We start from the raw sequence: 25,899 nt of genomic DNA, 5'->3' as shown, positions 1-25,899 counted from the left end.
GTGTGCCGCTCATCATTTTTCGTGCCACGCGCGCTTAGAAAGAAGACAAAAAGACAAAAGAGAGAAGAAAAAAAGAAACAAATTAAAAACGTGTTTTTAAGAGGCTGACGTGGCGGCGCGTCACCGCGCCTTGTCCCCCTCTTCCTTCTTCTTTTTTCATTGTTTTAAATGAGTGGATGTGAGCGTGCCACGTCACCCTGCTCCAAAAAAAAGCCAAAATACTTAAATATCCATATTAAATAAAAATAAAAGCCAAAAAATACTTATAAATATATATTTTGACTTAGGAAAATCATATCTTTCCAAATTTAATGTCAAATAATTCCAGAAAAATCATATTCTATCTCAAAAATTACATTATTTTGAAACATATATTGTTAGAGAAGTCCCAAAAAAGTATAAAATTCAGTAATTCGTTCTACAAATAGATTTAATCATTTTAAGCTTGATAACATGCAAATATGAGTAATTCAATGTAGAAAACATGTAAATATAATCATATGAGGCATTAGAAATGCATGTTATCAAGACCAAGGAGAATAAAAGAAGAAGACAGAGGATCTTCTGCTCTATCGATTTAATTTCAAAAAGATCAATTCAGAATTTGTGGTGGCCAAAGGTAAGTTTCTAGCAGTTGACTGCGGTTTATATAGGTTAGGAATAGTCTAAAGATGTTCTTGACCAATATGGGAGCATCTCGCCGTCATCTATGGTGACGAATTGGCAGAACACTGCCTTTTAGTTGCCGGAATAACTTTTTTGACGACGGTGATGGCGACGAGAAGAAGAAGACAATTGAGGATCTCCTCGACCGTTGGATTGTCTATAAGTCGGGTCAACGGCTATGATTAAATCGTAGTCGTGAACCCTCTTTGGCTCCGGTGGACCCAGCATAGTCAGCTGCACAGCATCAGCTCTGATTCCATGTTTCCGCATTTGATTCATCCGCGTTGGTGCTCCATGATGAGTTGTCGCCTGAAAATAAAAGGAAAATATTAAAAGAAATTGACAATGATATCGACCGTTCGCTCTTCTTAATAAAGATTGACACTCAAGATCAAAACATGGATTTTAAGAAGAGCCCATCTCGACTCGGGCTTGGGCTCAGGCGGTGCGAGGCCCAGACATATGTCCCTTACGATTTTCATAACAGCAGCCCGTGGGCTCATTAGTTATTCTTTTATTTACCCGGCCCGACTAGTAGTTTTATAGACGTCCATTCCAATCAGTCCCATACCAACTTTTTGAGAAATTAGAAGCGGTATATAAACACCAAAATGGATATTGAAATGAATTGAAATAAACATGGACTTACCTTGGGCGCAGGCTGATATTACCTTGGTCCTGCTTCGAGGGGTCAACCTTGGCTGCACCTGCGGGTACCGCTGAGCAGCTGCAGCCTTGGGTGTGGCTGCAGGCGGTGCCTGTGATGTGGCCTTGGCTGCACACCTTGGCGTAAAAATTGAAGTAATGCTCAAAAACTGCTTAAAAATTGCTCCAAGTATTGAAAGATATCTCTAGCTTTTGTACTGCGATTTTGAAAGACCAAGGAGAAGGAGGTTTGGAATTAGGGCTCAGAACTGTAGATGCAGACTTAGAAATCTGAAAACACATAATGGTAATTTTTCAATAGTAAAACAGTCAAATGTATGGCTTATGATTAGATAACATAAAAAATAATTATTTTTATTTCAAGCTTTTATATTTACTATTTTTCCATAATATCAAAATATGTTTCAAATGTTAAGAGGAAAACTAGTCGTTATGCCAAGGATTTCCGCTTTAAAATAATCAGAAACTTTTAGGTATGTTTAGCACATCATATTAATCAAGATATCACCATTGGATATTAATGTCTTCATCGAATTATTTTTGAGTAGATCATCAGTGAATTCATCCTTAAATACTGGAAGATAGTAATTAGGAATTTGAAGAAGTTGTTAAACCAATCAAAGGAACTCAAATTTACACAATATTTGAAATGTGTTAGAAAGTATATTTATCTTCATGTCAGAGAAAACACAAGTCTTAAATACATGATTTGACTTGTTCACCATATGGTCAAACTAAGTAACCTTTTAATACATGATTAGGTGTCCTTTCATCTTGGCCCAGTGGGAAGCTTAAAGATAACGGGATGCTTTCAAAGCTAAAAGTTCCCATAATAATTGAGGTGCATTTCATAAGGTTCCCACTCGTGGAAGTTTCATCTTTAAGCTCTTGGAAACATCCCTTCAAAGCATAACTGGTCTCAACATGTGGGCTTCCCTATAGCTGTCCATATATTGATATATTTTACCTAATAGGAATTTGATTGGTTTATCCACTCTGGTATTTTTCATTTTCCCCCTTATAGACCATTTAACACAACAATGATATTCTTTCCTCAACTAAAAGTCAACTACATATAATTTCGTAGGACCAAAATAATTTGTGAAATACTCTAAAATGCGACCAATTTCCTGGGATTATCTCCTCATCATTGAGATTATACTTGGCGCGAATGAAACCCAAGCAGAGAGGGACGATGAGAGAACAGAAATATTTTTTTATAAAATCCTTATGATGTAAGTATATCCTCCAACATGTAATAAGCATAATATGTGTGACCATCTGAGCCCTAAACTGGTCTAGTTAATGACTACATAAGCTGATAGAATTTTTTTGGCTGAACCAATTAACTAACTCTATCCAACATATATATATTACATAATCACATTTAGACTTAATCCAATGTATAGGGAAAGTCATCAGCATATGAGATGCCAAGCTATGCGTTCTTTGAGGGGTAAAATGAATTCCATCAAATCTTCAATGGAACATTTTTCAATTAGCTATGATATACATGTAATTACTCATGTGCACGACACTCCTTGAGTGAACTTAGGTACCGTCACCTTTCAAACCTTAATCTATCATCCCAGTAAGCATTGATGTATTAAGGAAGTCATCATAAAACTCCTTTTACAATATATTGACTGCCTTGGTGAAGGACTTGGTCACATTGTCTGCCTTGAGTTCTCTTCTGTTCTAGAGAAGGAGAATGATCTCATATTGACCACATAATAGTTTTCGTGGCCTTCTTGTTGTATCTTATAAGCTAAGTCTGTATAGAATCATGTGAATAGGGATTTGTAAGTCATAATCAAAACACAACTTCCCATTCAATCTTGATATGACGCGACTTGATTGAATGTTTGGTACAATACTATCCATAGAGTCAATACAGATTTCTAAGTGAACTATTTCTCTAAAGGCGCTTACATGCCAATTTAATTAGGGATTTTCTTATTTTAGGGGGCTTATTTGTTATCAACATTTCATTCATGCAGAGAAGTACAAAAATATCTCATTTTGGTCTTATACATAACAGTAATGTTTTGTGCAAAAGTCTTCATGTGCAATGTGACGACAGAAGATGCGAAGTAAATGTAAAAATTGTGAAGATTCTTGAAGAAGGAATCGAGATCAATAATGGAGATAGAGGAGAAGTAAAAAAAATATTAAGAAAAGACACACAAAGATTGGTTGTTATAAGATTGTTTTATTTTCCACAAAGAACAATGTTAACACATATTATTATGTATAACACCATATAGAAATGCAATGATAGAAACTTTCTGTTTTAATCATATCTGTAATAACTCGTTATAATAGATACCTCGATCTTTTTTGTATCTACGATTTAATGCTAGCCCTCTATCTTTCATCCTAACTATGTTTGAACCTAAATTTAATCCTGATCGCTAGATCTCTTAAAAAGTAAAGGTTACGTGTCAATTTATTACTAGATAATCTTGTCAATCCCATATCGATTTGGATGCTAAGTTTGCTGCCAACGTGGCGAGTTGGCTGACTCATTAGAGGAGTTTGCTGACTCCTCAACACCCCCCCTCAAGCACAACAGAGAGGAAGAGACGTTGAGCTTGCTTCACAGAAAACTGAATCTTGATGAAGAAAGTGCCTTGGTGAGAATGTCAGCCAGCTGTCCTTCACTGTTAATGAACCGGATGGAGAGCGATCTGGCAATTGTTCTCTGATGAAATGAAAGTCGATCCCTATGTGTTTTGTCTGAGCGTGAAACACCAGATTTGCAGCAAGATATGTAGCTCCAATGTTGTCACATCATAGGGTTGGCGGAGTGATAGTGTCAAAATTTAGTTTTTTCAGTAGAGATTGAATCCATAAGACTTCAGCAGCTGCATTCACTAATCTCTCGTGTTCAGCTTCAGTGCTACAACTGGCGATAGTTGGCTGATTTTTGGAGCTCCAAGAGATAAGATTATTCCCAAGAAATACTAGAAATCCTCCTGTTAATCATCTATCCTCTTGATCGCCTGCCCAATCTGCATCACTAAATACACTACTTAATAAATTTGAACATTTGTAAATAAAACAGCTATGTAAAATTGTTCCTTTAAGATAAGGTAAAAGATGTTTTAAAAATTTTCCAATCATCAAAAGTAGGAGCGTGCATTTTCTGTCATGCTTTTTTATCAGCTAAGGAAATATCGGGTCTAGTTAAAGTAAGATACTGAAGAGATCCAACAATTTTTCTACATAAGGTAGGATCAGTAAAAGGATCATGATGCTATGAAGACATTAATAAGCTACATGGAGCAGATGATGCCATGTTTCATGTTTGAATTGTGTAGAATTTGGGAGAGATATTTAGATTGTGACCAAAGCTAGCCCTCGTCATGTTTAATGAGTTTGATGCCTAGAAAGTAATGAGCAGTCCTATGTGTTTGATACTGAAATTATTTTTCAGCTTTTAAACTAATCATTATGACGGATGAACAAGGAGAAATGATAAGTATATCATCGAGATATATCAAAATAAAAATGGGTTTGGTTTGAGATAATTTGACAAACAAAGATGTATCTATCTTGGATCCTATAAATTCAAGTGTATTGAGAAATTGAGTTAGCTTGGTGAACCAAGGTCAAGGTGATTTTTTTAGATCATAGATATACTTGCAAAGACGACAGACATTGCGATGAAAATTTGAACCTTTAAAACCAATTCGTTTATCCATGTATGTTTTTTTGTTGAGATCTCCATGCAGAAATGCATTGGAGACATCCAATTGGTGTATTGCCCAATTATTGCTGACAGCAATCGAGAGCAGTAACCTGATTTTTGTGTGTTTAATTACAGGACTAAAGGTTTCATGAAAATCAAAACCTTCTTGTTGATCATACCCTTTTGCAACAAGTCTGGCTTTGTACTTATCAATGATGCCATTGGGTTTATATTTAATTATATAGACCCAGTTGCATCCTATAGCATGCAAGTTTGGATTTCTTGGGACTATTTCCCAAGTCTGATTTTTCAATAAGGCTTGCATTTCTTGTTCCCTAGCATGCGTCCAATCAGGAATCTTGGATGCTAAACTATAGGAGTGAGGTTCTTGAATGTGAGTTAAGGTTGTCGAAAGACATTGGGGCATGGGATGTCGAATGTCAGTGAATGACAATAATTTTTGTGTAGGTTGTATAGTTATGTTTTATGGATTATCTTGTAGATAGATATCCTTGATAGCCGATGGCTTTAGAATATCTCCTGGTTCATAAGAATAATCTAAAATTGTCAGAATATGTATTTCAGATTCTAATGGATTTTTTGGATCAAACTGAATAGCTTGAGAGTCATGAGATACTGAATTGTTCAATTAGGTTTCTGATGTCAAGGTTGATGTTACATCAGTCTCAGTATCCATGTTAATTGAATGGGAATGAGTGTCAGCTGGATCATTAGAAGTATTAGTTGAGATGTTTAATTCTTGAGCATTTGATTGCTCAAAATTTTCATGAAATGATCCAACTATTCTGTCATTTTGAATACCTGAGTTCAAATAAGAAAAAGGAAATGTATTTTCAAAAAATATGATATATCTAGAAATAAAAAGTTTACATATGTGGAGAGACAGACATCAATATCCAAGATGTAAAGCACTGTATTTCAATAAAACACACTTTTTCTGATCTAGGCTCAAGCTTATGTCTTGCATGTGGTCTAAGATGTGGGTAACACAAACATCTAAATGTTTTGCGAATATTATAATCTGGTTTACATTTAAAAATAAGATCATAGGGAGATTTATAATTTAAGAGTAGTGCAGTTAGACAATTTATAAGAAATGCTGTTGTCACAACTGCCTCATCCAGAACTGCTCTGGAATTTGGCTTGATGAAGTAGTGCAAGAACCATTTCAATCAAGTCTCTATGTTTTCGCTCTATTGCTACATTTTTCAGGGGTGTGGGGACGAGACACCATGTGAACAATGCCTTGTGTTGTAAGATGAGTGTGAAGAGATTGGTACTCTCCTGCCCAATCAGATTGCAAGTATTTAATTTTGGAAAAAAATTGTTTTTCAACTTGCTTTTTAAAGGTAATGAAAACATCCAGAAGGTCACTCTTTCTTTTAAGAGGATAAAGTCAGAGATATTCGCTAAAATCATGAACAAAAATAACATACTATGTAAAATTAATGGGGGACCATATAGCTTCGAAGATCTTGTCTTGATCCGTCCATCAAGTGAGGGGTGATGCCTAGAATCTGGCCTTCAAAGCACTCAGCCTAGTCAGCAGGCCCCAAAGGTCTGACTTTATTATTTTGTTATTTTTCCTTGCTTAGTAGGCCTTGTACATCAGCCGCGTATGTGTTTGTGCTTGTTTGTTCGCAATGGTGTGGGCCGTCATACGGACCTACATGTTTATGCATGTGTGAGCCCATGTGTGGGCGTGTTTGTCGGTCTCTTTCCTATTTGGGGCCCCCAAGAACCATTTAATTAGGCCTTCTCCCCTTTATTTATAAGGGGGAAGGCCCATATTTATTCCCTAGAAAGAGCGATTTCATCGGATGAGAGAAAAGAAGAATTTTGAAAGAAAATGTGAACTTTTGATGGAAGTTTCCCTTTAATTTAGGTGTTTATTTAGTTTTTTAGGTTTCCCACTTAATTACCAAAATGCCACTGCAAATTTGAAACTCTACCCTTAAATCACCAGAAACTGCCGCCACCTTTGCCGGAGCTTTGGTCGCCGCCACCTATCGGTGCTCTCCCCCGCGACCGCGGCTGCCTACCCACTACCATGGCTGCCCAAGCCTTTGTTGCGGCTGCCTACCCACCGCGGCTGCCCGCGCCGCCTCGCACACCTGCGTCGTCCCCCAATAGCTGCATTCTCCCGCGGAAATTGTGTTCTCCAGCGATCAACCCTTGCCACTCCCACAGTTGCCCCTACGGCTACTTCCACGGTTGTCCCTATGGCTACTTTCACGGGTGCCCTCGCGGCTGCTGATAACATGCATTTTTAGTACCTTATATGATCATATTTACATGTTTCTCTCCATTAAATTACTCCTATTTGGATGTTATCAAGCTCAAAATGATTAAATCTATATTTAGAATGAATTTCTGAATTTTTTGCATTTTTTAAGATTTTTCCAATCATAGATTCTAAAAGAATATAATTTTTAAGACAGAATATGATTTTTCTGGAATTGTTCAATATTAAATTTGGAAAGATATGATTTTTCTGAGTCGATATATATATTTATATGTATTTCTTGGGCTTTTATTTTAATTTTTATAGATTTTTAAATACTTTATAGCCCTTTTAATTTCTACGTGTCGCTGTTCGATTCATCGACGGCGACAAATAAGAAGTCATTTTAAAGATTGGCAGTAGCCAATCATTTCAGCATGCAATCATCACTTTGCGATTCACAAAGCGATGATTGCAGTCATAACTAATGACGACATTTTTTCTATGTTTCTGCGCAAGGTGACGTAGCCGAACGAAAAAAAAGAATGTCATTTTTTAAATGTTGCGAAGGCCGAGATAGAAAATGACAAAAAATGTTTTTTCTCTCTCCCTTGACTCTGACGGCGGCTACGTGGTGCACGCGTATCCACATAGATAAAACAAAATTTTCAGCGCGCCTGACGTGGCGCATGCTAATGCATTGCCACATCAGAGCTCTCTCTCTCTCTCTCGTTATTTCCCTTTTGTCCTTTTATCCTCTCTCTAGGTGCACATGTCATGGAAAATGACAACCGCTGCACGGAAAACAACAAGTGCACGTGGAATGCAAAGCGGTGCAGAATTTGGAGCACTCTGACTTCTTAATAAGCACGAAAAATGACGACGATGATGAGGAGAGAGAAAATATCAATGGCTACAATTTCTTCAACTTCAAGCAGCCATAAGTTTTGATCTACGGCTCCGATTTATCTGACATTTTCAGCGTTGCATCATCTCCCTCTCCTCTTTCTATCCATACCCTCTGATATATAAATAACAGGTCTGGATCATTGTAAAATTCATCTTGAACTTGCTGCCTACTTGTGTAGGCTGAATAAAAGATAATGATTTTTGAGATCCATCAAGAGTGTTCTTGGTGTCCTGGGTGTGTGGGGAGAAGCATTGGAGAAGAGGGGGAGCTTATTGACACTCGTAAATGATCGTGATCTTGTCGGAACATAAGGATCTAAGGTAAGTATCTTCGCCTTACGTTGTCTCTTTTCTAACGCCATAGTTAACGTAATTAGGTTTAATCATCCTTCTTGCACTCTCATTTAACTCTCTTTTCTCGTCTCTTCATCCTCGCCACCGTACTATTCCAAATCAATCACTATCATCGTTCATACCACCGTCCATCATCATATCCGTCACGTGCACTTACTCTTTTATTTAAGTTAAATTAACTTATAACTTACATATTTTTAGTCGATATCACTAGCTCACGTCCTCAAATCTTGTTTTCGTCAATCCTCTCATTGATCATCACTAGTATAAGAAAGTAATTCCTTAATCATCGTTCCCTATGGAGACGATCCATACTCATCACTAACTACGTATTTTTAAGTATGATCAAACATATAATTTTATTGAATAATCTAAATCACCAACAACAAATTTTAACCCTAAACTGAGATTATAAGCCACCCCCTGTCCGCCTACGCCTCCTGCGCTGCCTTCGCCACCTTCATCGCCTTTGCTACCCAAGCCGCTTCCATGGCCGCCACGCCCTATGGCCATCGCGTCATCCCGTCGTCCTGTCTTGCCATTGCCGCTATGCCGCACCACCATGCCTTGTCGTTGCTGCACTGTCGCCTCGCCACCGTGCTCTGCCGCCACACTCTGTCAGTACCGCATCGCCGTACCATGCTGTCGTCATGCTGCCGCATTGCTGCAGTGCCCTGTCGCTAGCATTTCATCGCGTCACTGAACCCTACCAATGTCATGTCTTGCTGTCCTTGTGCCTTGTCATTGTGGCACCCTACCAATGTTGTGTCCGGCTGTCCCTATGACTTGCCACCGCTGCACCCATTGTCGCTCTAGCCAATGCACCCATTGCTGCCCCCATCATTGCATCTGTCGTCACGCCAACCGCCACACCTACTTGCACCGTCAAGCCTACCCTGCCTACGTGATGCTCTTGTTCCACTACTGTCAAATCAGGCATCTCCCACGCCCTGCCTCTACTGGTACCCTTGTAAACTCCCTTTCAACATTATATTAGTTATTTCAGTGCCTCTGAAAGCTTTTCCACCATTGGGTTTAGGTTAATGATAGATAGGGATAACCTATAGTTGGATAGGTTTCTATCGATACAACCTTAATTGGCATGCGAAAGGGTGCACGCATGAGTGGCAATAGCCGTACTCGCACCGTCAGCCCTCAGCCCATCATCCCGATCATGGGGAGCCTAGTGCCATTCCCAGGTCACGCTTACCGTAACCTAGTGGTCGTTGGTGTTCATTAACGCTGAATTTATACTTCTCATTGATTTCATCGTCGCATTATCATTTACATTACATCCGCATTATTCATCTCCGCTCCATCACATGGCTGCCCGCGCCCTCCTTATGGTGTAAGACGAGCCGTTCCAGCGTCCTTCGTGTTACATCAAAAGGCCTAAGTGATATAACATTGGTGATGGCCCCCATAAATCACAGTGAATTATTTCGAGACAGTGATTAGAATGAGGCATTGTAGGGGAAAATGCCAGTTTATGTGATTTTGAAATACTGCAAGGGTCACAAAAAAAATATTTTTGTGAATGTAAAACAGGAAGACCATATTTGTGAATTAGAAATTTCAGACCTTTGAGCTGGGGATGAGCCAATCTCGAATGCCATGTTTCTTCAGAAGATCTTTTTCCATTTAAGGCAGTTTTAGGACTTTATTTTTCTATATAGTAGAGTATTTTTCTGGTTGTTCCTCTAAGGAGAGCCTTGTTGGTTGCTTTGTTCTTCACAAAACAGGAAGAATTATGAAATTCAACAAAAACATTGTTATTAGAATTCAGTTTTTGAATTGATAATAAATTTTTAGTAATAGATGGAACATGTAATATGCTATTCAAAGAAAGATTTTTTCCGCAAGTAGTAATTTTACAATTTCCAATTACTAGGATGTTCAAACCTGTGCCATTATCAATCTGGAGACGATCATTTCCTTGGTAAGTTTGAGCTTGTTGTAGAGTGTTCAAGACAACTGTAACATGATGGGTAGCTCCGCTGTCTGAGTACCATCTATGTTGTTTTTGTGAGTAAGCTTGAGGTTGTCCTCGATATCTATTTTGATGGTTCTGATAATCTGACATTTTCATGAACTCCTGACACTCTCTTGCATGGTGTCCAAACTGTGAATAGATCTTACAGAGTGGTTGAAAGTTTTTATTTCTTCCTTGGTCACTTTGATTAAGCCATTGAGACATATTTCTTTGGTAGTTATCTGTTCTTCGGCCACAACATTGATCGGTGTTTCTGATGGAAGAAGACACATGTTTTTGCCTTTGAGCTGAGTTTTCCATTAGAAGAAATCCATGTGTATTTACCTTCTAATGATGTATTCATAATGATCATCATGAGCCTTCAGGTTTTTGAAAATTTTCTCAAACCACATGTGAACAATGTTATCATTGATAATGATCACAAATTGAGAATATTCTGGAGGCAACCCTCTTAAGAAAGTAAAAAATTTTGTTGGCTCACTTACAGGATGTCCAGCGATTTAATGTACTCATCAATTGCATAGTACCTTTTCCGATGTTGTGGAATTGTCAGCTCTACAATCCTAGACTGACTTCTTCCAGCGAATGTGCTCTCTAGTGTTTCCCAGGCTTCTTTTGTTGGCTTGACTTTCACAACACATGGTTCCACTTGTTCAGAAATGGTGGATTTTAGGGATCCAAGGACCTGCTGATTGATTCTCCACCAATTTTCAAACTTTGGATTTTTCACAATATTCCCTTGTTGATCTGAAATAGAAATGGGAGGTGGGTTTGTTTCATTAATAAACTTGTTTAGACCATACCCATTAGAAGAGGCTGGATGCTGTTACTCCACATTTCGTAGTTGTTGGAATTGAGTTGAATTGAATAGTAGTTCCCGGTGGGCTCATGATTGGTATGGGACCTAGTCATGCTTCTAATACTTAAAGAATAGGCGACGGCAGCAGCGGCGAGCTTCTTTTCTGCCATGCTCGATTCAGAGTCGCTCTGATACCATGTGAAGATTCTTGAAGAAGGAATGGAGATCAAGAATGGAGATAGAGGAGAAGGAAAATAAAGAAGAGGAAGAAGAGACACACCAAGATTGGTGGTTAGAAGATCATTGTATTATCCACAAAGAACAATGTTAACACAGGTTATTATTTGAAATACCATATTGTTATGTAATAATAAAAATGTTTTAATCCTATCGATTATAACTGGTTATAACAAATATATATCAGTGAATCCTGATCGTATCTACGGTTTGATCATAGTCCTCTATCTTTCATCTAACTATGTTTGAACCTATATTTAATCCTGACCGCTAGGGTATAAGGTATGTGCCAATTTCTTACCAGCTAATCTTGTTAAGTCCCTATCGATTTGGCTGCTGACTGTGCTGTCAACGTGGCGAGTTGGCTGACTCATTAGAGGAGTTTGCTGACTCCTCAACAAAAATAAGTTAAATGTGTGGCCCGAATGTTCGCTCAAAGCAGCCGCTAGACAGGGTCCAAATCAATAAATTTCAAATTTTATTGCACCAAATAGTAGCAAACAATAATAATCCGCGAGTAAATTCAGCGTTTACGAAACCCTTCGCCCAATGAAAGTATGAAGACTACTATTATTTACACTAGGCTGCACTCTAAGGGAAATCCCTGGGGGAACCGCCTGGCGTCAGTGCAGTAGTTGTAGATCATGTTCGACTTTTGCGCCGATTGGATTTTCCTCAGTGATGCCGCGTCCAACCCCTGGTTGTACCACGGGCCATTCCCCGAAGGACATCGCGAGGTTCCGCTGGACCAGACGCAAGCGTTGGCATTGAAGTTCCTGTAGGAGGCAGTGAAAGGCGCTTTGGACCAGTCAGTTTTCACTAGGCCGCCCCTCGTCGCCCAGCCTTCTCCATTCCAGATGGTGGAGTACAATCTCATCGGCTGTCTGTTTGCATATGGGATTCCCTTCGCCGCGTTATTCTTGAAGTATCTAATCGGGGTTCCGTCAACGTAAATGCTGCAGATGTCACCGTGAACATGATTAGAGGTTCCGCACTCAGAAAACGTTTAAGCAAAAATATGTCGAACCCAGAACGTGAAGACTTACATAATTATCTGAGGGTTCCATAGAATCGAATAGGTGTGGAAGTCGGCGGTGGGGTCGAACCAAAGCTTGAACTGTTGTTCCCGATTCCCCTGTCCCTGAGTGAACACGTTCGTGTGGAGCGTGTAGGGGGATCCGCTGAGATTTCCCAGAAACTCCAAGTCGATCTCGTCGTGGCCCGATCCCTGCGACGATAGCTGCACCATACATAAATAGCGGAACTCTCTGTCAGGAACGGTGACCGTGGTTTTAATACAAAATAGTCAAGGGTAGCCCGAGAAGGAAGACACTCACGTAGAAAGTAGTGACGGTGCCAGCGGAGTTGCCCGGGACGAGCTTAATCTGCATGTCGATCTTCCCAAATAGGTACTCGTTCCGTGATTGGAAGCCAGAGCCTGAGGTCTGATCCATGGAGAGGGTGGCGAGCTGACCCCCGTTGAGGATCTTTGCCCGGCCATCTCCCCATGTTATTTCAACATCCTGAAAGAAATTCCCGGCCGACGCGGCGCAGAACAGAGAGAAGAGAAGAAGACAGGACACCATGTTTATCCTGGTTCCGGACGAGCTAGCCATCGTCGGTCGTCGAAAGCTTCCCTTCTGTTACCGTTGTGCTTCCAACGAGAGATGTTTTATGTCAATGTATTTGCCGTCTTGGCATTGTCCTTTTTATAGGGCTTCTTTTGGAAGCGCGTACACGGCAGATCAAAGAGTTTAGAAAGCCAGGATATTAAAGGCCATTTTTTTTTAATTATATGATCCTCCGCGTCGAAAATTCAACATCGGTGGGTGTTTGGCTGTTCATCCGCGTCTAGACCCGGGGTAGGGGCTTGCTGCTCCGGTTAAGCTGTCCGAAAAGGACATATAACTCGTGTGTGTAGAGGATGTCTCAAAGTTTAGACAGCTGGTTAATTTTTACATTATCGTCGATGAAATGTAGTTTCGTTCCCACTAAACAACAGATAATACATCTCACTCGTAGGTACGCCGAGGCCCATAGACTTTGTTTTATTGGTCAAACACCGTAGGTACCCCGTGATTCTCCTCTAGACTGTCAACGTCGAGGGATTTGTACTTAATAATATAGTTACACTAATGAATAAACATTATTATCTGTTTACTCTGTGATATACTTGTAATACGCGACTGTGACGGGTTGAACGGGAAGTTACATCGAGCAGCAAGAATAGCCCAAATATGTGATTTTTGATAGCGTCAAGAGACTGATTTCCGGGTTAATACCTTAATTTCGATGTATTTACAATTGTATAATTAATTTCGTAGAAAAAATCAACATTGGCGTTGAGAAATCGGTATCATGGCTGAGTTTGACTGTTCTTCCGAGTCTGAACCAGAACCGAGGGCGTGATGCTGCTGTTCAGCTGTCCGCCATGGACCGATAGCGGTGGGTAGAGAGCATGCGTCAAACTCCGGTGATATAGATATTTCTTTTGTATCGTAAAACGGCGAGAGCTTCGGTTGCTAAAACATCAGCTTCGCGGCCCTGTTTGGTATTAAAAAGCTTGCCCAAATGCAATCTCCCACATTCTTATTTACAAGTGTCTGGGATTTTCATATTTTGTTAGGTAAGAAGTTGGTTCTGACGTCGTTCAGACGCAAGCGCAGTTCGCCGACATCCTCGCCTCTTGAGGGTCAACGTCATCGGTATTTTAATGAATATTTTTTTTAACAAAAGGCTTCTAGATGTCCCTTGTGCTTTAATATTGGTAATATGTGTTAGTCGGGGTAAACTCAATATTAAATGTCTTGACCGAAAACAACGGAAACTGCCAGTAGTCAGTGTGAACAAGAAAAAGGAGGGAGATAGACAAGGAGATAGAGATGGAAACCTTGTTTCATATTTATAATATCGTATATAGTGTAATACTATAAAGTTTAGCCATTTCAATCTTAGCCATTATAACAGATTATAGCGGCTTGATTAGATTCATTCCTTTCTGCGGTTAGATTGATTTTGATCTTAGCCATTATAACAGATTATATAGCGTTGATTTATCTCCTATATGCGGTTTGATCCTGACCTTCTTTGATCCTACCTATATTTGGATTTAGATTTAATCTTAGCCGCTTCTTTTCGTCAGCTGCTGCTAACGATGCTGGTGAGTTGCTGACTCCTATTTCCTTATTCTTCGTCCTCAAGTGTGTGTAGTGGAGCCAAAAGTATATCATGCTCAACAATCATGTTCAAATTATAGGTTCTCCAGATATTTATATTTTTTAGTATCCACAAAATGGTTGATCATGTTTATACATACCTTCGTTCTTAAAACTGTGAATGTTTTTGACAAATGAGGAATATAATCGTATGATAAAGTTACATTGTTCTTTCTATCTGAAGTTGGCGAAATCTGAAAAGCTATTCCAGAAGTTTTAATGTTAAATGGGAAAAGTTATATTCCGCCTTTGCTGCCTGTAGTCTAAAGCCATCTTGTTACTCCTGCCAGTTGAACTTAGGCTTTGAAAAAGGTACTGATATATGTTTACTGTCATTGAATGGGAAAAAGATTCCACTACCATATAGATAAAATCAACAAACATGATAAAATTTAGTATAATGTTGACGCGGAGGAAATATAAATACTTTATTTCAGACCAAATGTTTAGTGTACCTTTATGACAAAAATAATTTTGAATGGGTGAATATCAATGAAAACTCTATGCAAGAGAATTAACTTGCGAGGAAGAAATTTAAACTTTATAAACATCTTCAAGCATTTGTTAGACTTAAATTACAAAACACTGGTTTATCTTAAATTAAAAGCAGATGCTTCATGAAAAATAAGCAAAAAATAATAACCCTAATTAGGCTCCATTTTATTCCAGTAATGAGTGCTCTTGATGTGCAGAAAGTAGCTTTTCTCAACTTTCCACCTGGAACCAATACCTAAGGCATTGATTCATAATAAATAACTTCACACTTGCATAAAATAATATTAAAAACATTATTATGATCTTATATGTATTTTTCTTGAAATGTCTGCTGAGGCAACTAAAATAAAGGCATTTATTTTTGGAAAACACACATGTGAATAAAGGCCATAGGCTTTGACATGTATTTATCTGTCATTTATTGATCAATTTGTTCCCACAACTATCCTAATGGACATTCTTAATATCCTTGCATTTCAGTTTATTAGAACGAAACCTAAGGCCGAAAGTTCAATAAAAATCTTATGTGATCTTTCAATTTCATATACACAATTCATTATGATGTTTCTTACTTATTGAATTCATTATAATTTTAATGTCAGTCTAATTTCCTCTATAAATAACCCGCAAAAACTTGTGGAGGTTTAGACAGTTGATTGCACCCTAATTCATCCTAGGTGCACCTATCAGATGATGGATTAACCGATGATAGACAGGCTTCGTTAGTGAGTCAGCACACACTGATCTGTATCTTCCAGAGCAAGAGGTGTAGCTTGGCAACCCATGGGTTAGAGATCCAACCTATTGATTGGATTAGTTAATCTTTCATTAAATAATGTATGATGGTATAATTAATTTATTTGGAATGGAAAAGTGGTTATTAGGCTTTTAGAGTCATTAGGTAGAGTAATACATGGGTCTAGGGGGTCATAAGCAAATGGTCCTTTTGACATTAGAGGATATACTTAAAGTTAGGGGGTTGATGAAAAATTATCACTTGTTATAAATAGAGAAGGCCTTAAATGAAAATCACCTGGGCAAAAATTATTGAGGGCCCCTTCTTCTCCCTTTGACTCCTCTCCCATCCCTATGTGATACGGACTGTGTAACGATGATGGTACAATGTGAACTAGGCTGGTCAAGATGGATGAGTTTTGAAGTGTCACAAATCATGTGGATACATGGTCACTCGATCAACTCTCTTGAGTATCCAAGAGCTCACAGATCCGATACTTGCCTAAGTGATTTGATGATTTAGTTCTAAATGTCATTGATTCTGTTCAAAGTCTTCTACTGTGTCAATCAGTTTTGTTTTATGCATGTCAAGGACACAGAACCCAAAAAAATTTAGTCTCCCAAATCTAACATTACATTATAATGGGCCCCTATGATGAGAAATCAATAAAAAATATATATTATCCAAGCCTGCTCGCCATTAGTTTTTTGCAACATTAACAGATTATCTACCCTCTAAGGCTTTCAATCTCAACCTTAAAATATATTTAGCATTTTAAACAAGAAAAAGAATAATAATGATCCCAGTAAGATATGCGCAATCAAGTTTTTTGATCCACATAATAAGTCAACTTACGTATCATAAAGGTAATTACTTCAAAATTTATAAAAAGATCACTATATTTCCTTCTATAATATGTCACTAATTATCTCAAATTTAGAGTAATAATTTGTCATTGCTATTTGAGTTAATAAAAACAATCAAAAACAAATTGTCCTTGACTCACTGAACAATTTAACTAGTTAGTGAAGAGGAAGGATGATCTACATATGAAGTGAATATTATACTTTAATATATTTTTATAGGATGCAAGGGGATAACGAAAGGTATTGTTATTCAAGATTAAGGTAATATGAGAAGTATGATTTTTAAATATAGACATATGGAATAATTATATGTGAATAAAAATAAATAAAATAGGTGGGTCTGGTGAGTCATGATGAGGAATATAGTCAATGAAGATGGAGATGTATTATGTTATGGAGAAGATGGATGTTGATGGATATGAATGAATGGATATGGATCGGTATCAATCGATATGGATGGATGCGATGGGATGGATATGGATGAATGGATGTTGTAAAGAGATGTGGATGGATGTGAAAGATGTTGAGAAGAAGATAGTGAAGTATGCTCAAGAAGATTCACTATAGATACTTATACTACGATCAAGGAAATTTCTGATAGCGGGAGAGCCCTTCCAGTACTCTGCTTTCTAATTTAAATTCATGATGGAAACCAAAGAAAATTTCATGGATCTTCAGATTACATTATTTCTCTCACCATAAAAAGTAAAAGATATCTGAGTATAACTTTTTTTCAATCAAGGTGTTTATTTATAAAAAAAAAACTTTTAGATGGAAAGAAGAAAGATTGTCAAACCTTTGCTCAAAACTTTAGCCAGAACTCCTTTTGGATTGTCAGATATTATCACTTCAAATCGAATCATTATTAGCCCTTTTGATTTTCTCTCTTCAGATTACCAACAAAAATTTCATAAATCTGGAAAAACTCATAAATGCACTAAATAACTATAAAAATTAATATTTATTCATAAGGATAATATAAAATATATTTATATTTTTACTAAAAAGGAATATATCCTCCAATTAATGTCATAAAGTTTTAAGATATATTACAATTTAGAAATTTATTTTCACCATAAATCTGATGTCAAAAAATCTAGAAAATCATGATATTATTCTTAAATGATATTTAATCATTGTTTGCTTCATGACATGCATATTTAATCATATTAGTGCAAATAAAATTAGCAAAAACATGATATTGTAAGTTTATATGGATAGGTGCGTACCTAAAAGGGGGACTTATGTATTTAAAATGTTATTTTCATTTTCTAATTGAATTTCTAGAATATCATTTCATTATCTTATGAAATGGAGATGAAGGGTTGACATGATCTATAGAGGTTAGGGCTGCACCCTTTTTCCTGTCTGGCAGATATCCTTCCGTAGAAATAAAATAGAGCAAGTAATAAAATAATGCATTTTAATATCTTTTTTTTTATTCGGCTTTGATTGCAGGTCTTTCATCCAGAGCTGATGTGAGAAAGAGAGGAGCTTTACCTCTAAAGAGAGAAGCTGACGTGAGAAAGAGAGGAATAACTTTGATTTGAGAACAGGCATTGAAGTGAAATAAGAGAAAAAAGGATTTGGTAAAATAAATGGAGTTTTGAAGAAAACCTATTGAGGAACTTTCATAGAATGAGATTTTGCATCAAATAAAAGTTAGAGAGGGTGAAGTTTGTGGACTAATATTCTGTTTTAATCAATATAGTGTGGGCGGTAAGTTGGTGGATTGATCGGATCATAAAGATAAGATTGAATCAATTGAAGCTGAAGATTAAAGGGACTGAATCGAGAGGGGTTTAGAGAGCCTAATCTGAAATTACAAAGTGGATGGATTGAACATTAATCCTTATCAAGATCTTGTGAAGGTGATCTAGTTGAAACCTAAGTTCACTGATCAAACGGTAGATTAGTTATAGCCAAAATCAAAAGTCAAAAAGTGGTCATAAAGGAAATTCAAAGTAACCTGTTGAGTTTAAGACAAAATTTGAACGTCTCGAAAGTGCTTCATATTGACCTTATTTATTTAATCTTGATTGTTATTGCTTTATTATATCATCTTCAGAGGGTTTTAGGATATTGTGAGAGTTTCCAAGGTTAGGTTAAGGGAGCCACTTAAGTGACATGTGTGGTTGATATCAAAGTTGTGGTAACCTCATTCATGAAAACAAAAGGACCAAGTGAAGTGACCTGTGAGAACTAAGACAAGGAGGTGGAAGAGCCACACATCTGAAAAGGCTAAGGGGTCGACAAGCAGCGATCTTCATCAAATATCATTTAAGAATAAAATTCTTACAAAATTGGAGAAAATACACATGAAATAATCCCAACATGACTTTAAAATATGTATACTTACATGACACATTGTTCCATGTTTGGAGGTTTATGATATCTGTTTCAATATCCAGTATCTGATGGATATTCGATACCCGGCATTAGAAACCGTCACAATTTCTACCGGATATCGTATATTGGTTGTCAAATATTAGCTATTGGACGGATGAACCCTAATAGGAAGTGTGAGAGTGTAAGGGAGATAGAGAGTGAGAGAGAGGCTTAAGGATATTGGTTATTGAACTCATAATCATTGTGTAATTGCTATCATTGCCTTGCTTAATAATATTGGTATTTGATATCATTATCTGCTGAAAAAATATGTTATTGTCATGTATTTTCTACCCTGGAAACATTATCAGTTATCGTTGTGGGACATGTTTGGGGTTTTTTTGATAACCAATGTCAGATAAGGTTACCACTAGTAGCACCGTACTGAGTGTTATAAAAGCAAGATGATGAAATGTAAAAGGAGGTGATGGATCAAGAAGGTCACACTTAAACAGGGGCCCACAAATATCACAGATTATAATACTGCCTTCGACATTTACAAACACATTCCAGGAAGAAAACAATAAGATAATTGAGCCCGTGGCATGAAACACATGTTTTCTAGAAATACAAATCTAGAAGTGCTGAAGACTTTGTGGAGACCTATAAAGGAGTACATGGTAAACTACATAATTATTGTGCTGAAATTTTATGGATGAATGGCTTTCAGAGCACACAGAAACCATTAAATCATCGAGTTAGGAACACATCCCAAGTCCATTGCGACTCTTCAATCTTGAGAGCTAGGCTTTTGAGTCAAGTATTCACCTGTCTTGGGAGTAATTGGGCCTCTCAAAGATTAAACATCACTTGTTAATCAATCACTGGGTATTATTTGTATGTAAGAGGAGGTCCATTCTCCTCAGTACATTAAAAAATGTACCGTCAATACTTTTATGACAGACTTAACCTATATACATTTGATTGAATCCCAAGTTTCATGAAATATCTTAAACAGCAAATTGAATCACTTTATTATGGATTAATTGATAGCTTACATATATATATCACTGGTCATTTAAGAAATTCCAACTGAATTTAAATCTGTTTTCAAAGAAGCCTGAAGTTGACCAAACAGCCCTGTTCATATCATAAATGAAAGCTATTTATTACAAAATTGGGCAGCAAGCAGATGTTAGGCTATAAAGAAAAGTAACACGAGATTTAGAAAGAAGGGAAAAAATAAGCAGAGCCACAAATAGTTCTGTGTCTGTATATATATGGGGACAACATAGGTAATATATCTACGCTGAGATTCATGTATAATAATAAAATATCCAACCTTTGCTCGTTCTGTTCACTTTTAATTGCCACTCTTTCAATCTAACGAGTCCCAAAGATAAAAAACTAAGTTAAAGACAAAATTTTAAGTTAAAAATTAAGGAATTTTTAAGTTAATTAAAAAAAATAAGTTGTGAACAAATGAAATACCTTTTGAAGGTAAACCTATGGTGAAAGTAAAGGGCCGAATCGCAAGTTAGATTTGCCTCAAAGGTTGTGCCAGAGGCGGTGACCGGTCGACTAAGCTGACCGCGAGTAACCAGCCAGAAAAAGGCGGGAAAGAAAGCTATTTTAAATTGATCGTTGTGGTTAGAGAGGAGGAACCAGAGAAGAAGAGGAGATGGCGCCAAAGAGGAAGGTCGACGAGAAGGCGACCAAGCCGTCGTCTCCGAGGAATACGAGGAGTTCATCCTCTCGTTCTGCTCCTCCGATCCAGCCTGAAGTCTCTCCACCGGCCAAGAAAACGAAGAAATCTCTCAAAGGGAAGGCAAACGATAAGCCGATCGAGTCCGGAGAACGAGCTCCAGAGGTCGCCGCGGAAACTGTAGTTTCAGAAAAGAGTTCTTCTAAGACCGTCATCGTGGAAGCTTGGTGAGCGCAATTTTTTGATTCGCCTGGGGGTTTTGTCTCCTCTTATTTATTGTTTAATCTTTCATTGGTTTACTATCTTTATTATGCATTTGCCCGCCTGGAAACTGTATTGTGTATCCCTTTGCTTTGAAAGATTATTGTGCACAACTTGGCGTATGTTGTTGATATTATATTTTTAAACGATACTGTTTAAATTTTACAAATGTTTTGCTTCTTATCCGTGATATTTTTTATCCAGCAAACAATGCCAACAATTCAAGAAGAGGGCAACAATGGTGAAAGACGGCCTTGAAAAAGGTGTTCCGGGTATCAATGTGCTCGTAAATCCAGAGAAGGTTTGCGCTTGCGTAATTAGGACTTCCTAATCGCTGCGTTCTTGCAGTTTCCCCGTATTTCTTGCGTCTGAAGTTTAATATCTGTCAAGATTTTGTCCATTTCCAGCTATTAGTATTTCATTTTCGGTCGTCCACTAATCTTCTGTCACATGTTTTACTCTTACGTCATACCACATTCAATACTAAACATTTTGATGCATTTTTAGTTTTGCTCCTAATTGGTGCATTCGTCCAATGGTGTCTTATGATACGATCCTCTACCTACCGAAGGGTATCTTGGGAATTTTAGCCCACTAGGGGCATTTTAGTCATTTCATGTTTAGGGTAGATTGCTTACTTTTCTTATAAATATGTGTAGCCCTCTCTTGAGGAGGGCAGTCAAAACTTATGGTAAGATCAGACTCTTGGCTCGCTATCTCGATCCTCCTTGTCTCAGTCCCGTCCCCCTGATCATCTAGCAATCCCCAATCCCTGTGATCATCTCACCGGATCTTCAGCCAGCTTCCCTCCAATCTGGTCCCTACCCTTGCTGTTTGGTTCTCTTCTAGTCTCTGACAATTCCCGTCCCCGCAATCGTCAACCCTTCACTGCCCCATTAGTTCTAGGTTCGTATCATCTTACCTGCAATTTTTTACTTGTCCACGGAGGTCAGAATGTTTTCAAACCTAAATATGGAAACATTTTTTCACATGGTGTAGATAGGCTATCTGTTTTTTTTTTTAAAGAAAATATGGAAGGCCACCCGGAATCGGTGGCCAACCCGCTATCATTAAATTGTAAATGTTTTGTACAAGCAATGTACAAACCCGACCAAAAAAGGACTATCCTCTTCCAACCCAAGAATACATGAGTGCCTCTACGGCATGGACCGAAGCCACCTTTCCTTTAAACACAACTTCAATCCGATGTTGCCATATCGCCCAGAGCACTGTGAGTAACCTCCCCCATTCCACTCCGCTCCTGTGTCTTCCTTCTGTGACTGAAGTCCTAAAGACCTCATCTGAAGAGACATTCACCTATGGTACCCGTTGCGATGCCCAGACTCTCTGGGCAAAGTGACAAGGGAAGAATAGGTGTGAGCAGTCCTCCCCCCTAGCGCCCATAGGACACTCAACGAGATCCATGGGGGCCCATCTCCGCCGATAGACCCGTATGATCAGCTTCTGCCTCAGCAATAACCAGCTGAAAAGTCGCACTCTCTGTGGAACTTTGAGCTTCATCAACATGTGGCATGCAGATAGGCTATCTGTTATGTACTGATACTGTTCTTTAAATAATTTTTTATTAATTTTATTAATTGTTCTGCTACTTTTTGCTAAGTTCTATTCATTTTTATAATAATTTCTGTTGACTACATATTCCTATAAGGATGTTTCACTAAAAGGTATCCTTCTGTTTGAATTGTCTTTTATAGTTTTTGAATTGCCCAATTTCTTATGCTGTTGAATGTGAAAGAGGTTTAATATGAATTCACCAAGTGTGCATCTTTCTTGATTTTCTATTTAGTTTAAGCCACGGGCAATTCAGTTGCAATTTTGTAAAAGAATTTGAATGGATGTAGACTTGCATCTTTTTTCATCATCATGGATGAAGTTTCATGCGAAAACTTTACATTAATGCTTGGTGTTTCAACAATATATATCATAAAAATTTTCCCATATCTTTTACAATGTAGCATCCGGTGTCTTGCACGGTACAGACATCGATTGGAACGTAAGCATCCAGTAATACGACAACGTACTCCGAGGTTCCTCAATTAGAAGTGAATTCAGAAAACTGTACCCACAGAAAATTTTTGCAGATAATTAAAATATTTAAATTTATACACGACTCTCGTACCTATGGGTGGATTATACTAAATGCAAATGGGTTTTTTTCTCATTTAAGGTCGATGCCATTGATGTTTAAGTTTTGCATAAATAAAATGGAAGGAAGTTCGAAGTATGTAAAATTTGATTTTCTAATGCATCAACCCGAGTCAAGCATAGTCATTAATTTTGTCCGAAAATGTGAGATGCACCTTTTCCGTCATTTAATATTTTACTTATTTTTCCTTGTGATTTCATCGATACCGTGGTTTTTATTTTTACCTCCTCACCATGTCTTTCTTTTTTTTCACACAGCCGAGGAGAGGATGCTTCGAGATCCGTGAAGCGGACGGCCAGACCTTTGTTTCCCTCTTGGTGATCATTAAATAACCATCAATATGACTATTCTATTTCATTTTTCAAAAATAAAAATATGAACATTCCATTTAGATTATTTTATTTTTGAAGACATGTGCCATTGTTCATATAGTTACACGCGTTCTTATATAATTATGCCACAGAATATGCCGAGGCCATTCACCCGCATGAGGGAGCTCGACATGGACGCGCTCATCTCCGACATCATTGAGAAAGTGAAATGAGTGTTTGGGCCTGGTAAGATTCCTCTCGAAGAAACATAAACATGTTTTGCGCCAGCATCGCTATTTTGGGGTCAACTTAATCTGGTCCATTTTTTGTGATGGCCATTCTCCAGGCCAAGTTCCTCATGGTATTTCCTTTTTTGTCTTTCAATATTCGATATTACTCTAATATCTTCCAGTTAATTGATTAGACTTTTGGGGTGGGTTCAGATTCAGACTGGACGACGAATGATGACGTGCAATACTACGTAAAGTTTACTCCATGAAGCCTCATAAATTTCATGTTACTTATTAATGGCACAAGTAACATATGGAGAGATATAATTAGGATCCTAGAGATCGGTGATTTGATGATACTTAATCTGAAACTGATTGATTCAGAACAAATATAGTGATTGAATTATCGTATCGAGGGGTATCATTGATATCGGTAATTGGGAAGTGGTCTTTGATTACTTTGATAGAGACTATATGAAGTTTAAATAACCAATTCATTGGAAATTATCAGTTAAATTTAGATTGATCACCAGAGTTAGATTGAGCACGAATCAAGGATCAAAGATTATAATAAGCCTGTGCTGTTAAGTCTTTTGAGGTTGGGTTGCGAGTGGTCAGCCGAAAGGCAACGCCCGAAGAGTCAGAGATTGACTTTTAAACACATGAAAGATTGAACAAAGTCAAGATATGTGGGACAAACGATTTTTGCGGTGAAGGCACACCAAAGCAATGTAACATATGATGATGAAGGAAGGACATCTAATGAGGGCCAGGCAAAGGGGAGAAGGGAGTCGTGAGGAGATCTTATGAAGGTATTGTGAATACAAGTTAGAAAAAATATGAACACTTTGCTACCATTCCATCAGGACAGATTGGAGTATTTGGGGCCCTGAAATCCCTTGTATCAAGCATCTTGTAGAATCAAACCTCCTCTCAGTTTTCCTGAACCTATATGATCTGTGGATAGTCAATGCCTTTCCTAGCTTCTCTCATTTAATTATTCATGATTTTGGTTGAACCACAGTGTCTGCATATTTATGAAAGGATAGTGATAGAATTTATTAAATTGAAGCACCCATATATGTATTCCAGAATGGGAGAGAGGAGGAGAAAGTATTAAAAGTGTTGGTAATGATCAAAACCTCAATCCCTCTTGCTTCTTAACTTATTTGCTGTGCACATGATGGCTCTGCTGTTCTATTTTGACTATTTTATGGAGTAGGAGAAAATATGATAAGATTATGGAGCTGATCTTTACCTAGTATTAAACAAATTACTTAGTTGGTCTAATACCACTCAAGGATTCATATGGATCAACTCATTGATTTCTTTCCACAAAGCAAATATTATCTTTAATGACCACAAGCTGTACCATACCAATCATAAGAGAGGTACTTGACGATGCTATTTTAATCAGTTATTTTGATGTCCTTGATGTGGAATATGTGATCTTTTAAAGAGTTAGAATACCTTTTAAAGAGTTGTGATCTTATTGTGGATCCATTGTAATCCAATTAGTTAGATAATGTTTTCATTGGACTTCACTATAAGCATCATACATGCCTTCAATTTAAAGGCTTCATTTGAAAGAGATGTGGAATATGTGATTGGCTTGTTGACAGCCTATATTCCCATCACTATGGGCAGAATCTTATTACATTGATAATATAATTTGGCTAATGAAGTTTAAATTTAACTAATTAATTATCTTAATAAATCTACAGGTAAAATTTAGAATCAGAAATACACCAAAATATCGCAATTTTCAGGAATCAATGCATTGATTTGAGAAATTGTGTCCTAGGAATGCTATTTGCATGGCTTTAAAAGTAATACTAAATAAGAGTGTTGCAAGTAATGATGCTTAAAATGATGGGATGAGATCTCATTAATGCTAGTTAATCATTATATAGGTTATTTTACATCTTTAATTTATTTGTATAGCCACAAAATACCAATGGAAGATAATACAATAGCTATGTTTGCATTTCTATTGTCTTTCCAAGTCCTCAGGGTTGTAAT

At 37.6% G+C, this 25,899-nt stretch overlaps 2 protein-coding genes across 2 annotated transcripts; one reads left to right on the top strand and one right to left on the bottom strand.

Annotated features, from left to right (window-relative positions):
- Positions 1 to 12,022: 12,022 nt before the first annotated feature.
- Positions 12,023 to 13,253, bottom strand: LOC144713035 (putative xyloglucan endotransglucosylase/hydrolase protein 23). The gene is made up of 3 exons (XM_078587517.1): positions 12,901 to 13,253; positions 12,610 to 12,803; positions 12,023 to 12,519 (listed from the first exon to the last, which is right to left on the bottom strand). Exons 1-3 carry the CDS (start codon positions 13,177 to 13,179, stop codon positions 12,138 to 12,140), a joined length of 855 nt encoding a protein of 284 aa, XP_078443643.1. The 5' UTR covers positions 13,180 to 13,253; the 3' UTR covers positions 12,023 to 12,137.
- A 7,591-nt stretch (positions 13,254 to 20,844) lies between these two features.
- On the top strand, positions 20,845 to 24,089 carry LOC144712974 (uncharacterized). Its single transcript, XM_078587417.1, has 4 exons — positions 20,845 to 21,135; positions 21,374 to 21,470; positions 23,594 to 23,653; positions 23,800 to 24,089. The coding sequence occupies exons 1-4, from the start codon at positions 20,885 to 20,887 to the stop codon at positions 23,878 to 23,880; spliced, it is 489 nt and encodes a 162-aa protein (XP_078443543.1). The 5' UTR covers positions 20,845 to 20,884; the 3' UTR covers positions 23,881 to 24,089.
- Positions 24,090 to 25,899: the final 1,810 nt, after the last annotated feature.

Source organism: Wolffia australiana, chromosome 15 (genome assembly GCF_029677425.1).
Source record: "Wolffia australiana isolate 7733 chromosome 15, ASM2967742v1".
In the NCBI taxonomy this organism is placed as follows: Eukaryota; Viridiplantae; Streptophyta; class Magnoliopsida; order Alismatales; family Araceae; genus Wolffia; species Wolffia australiana.
The sequence above is the reverse complement of the archived record's forward strand: the minus strand, read 5'-3'. Positions and strand labels throughout refer to the sequence as shown.

Excerpts from the sequence above, each read along its gene's own strand:
- LOC144713035 (XM_078587517.1), bottom strand. The coding sequence starts at position 13,179 with ATGGCTAGCTCGTCCGGAACCAGGATAAACATGGTGTCCTGTCTTCTT. Across the intron at positions 12,804-12,900 it reads GCACCGTCACTACTTTCTAC|CTATCGTCGCAGGGATCGGG; the intron begins GTGAGTGTCTTC and ends TGTATGGTGCAG. Across the intron at positions 12,520-12,609 it reads TGGAACCCTCAGATAATTAT|CATTTACGTTGACGGAACCC; the intron begins GTAAGTCTTCAC and ends TGACATCTGCAG.
- LOC144712974 (XM_078587417.1), top strand. The coding sequence starts at position 20,885 with ATGGCGCCAAAGAGGAAGGTCGACGAGAAGGCGACCAAGCCGTCGTCT. Across the intron at positions 21,471-23,593 it reads TGCTCGTAAATCCAGAGAAG|CCGAGGAGAGGATGCTTCGA; the intron begins GTTTGCGCTTGC and ends TTTTTCACACAG. Across the intron at positions 23,654-23,799 it reads AGACCTTTGTTTCCCTCTTG|AATATGCCGAGGCCATTCAC; the intron begins GTGATCATTAAA and ends ATTATGCCACAG.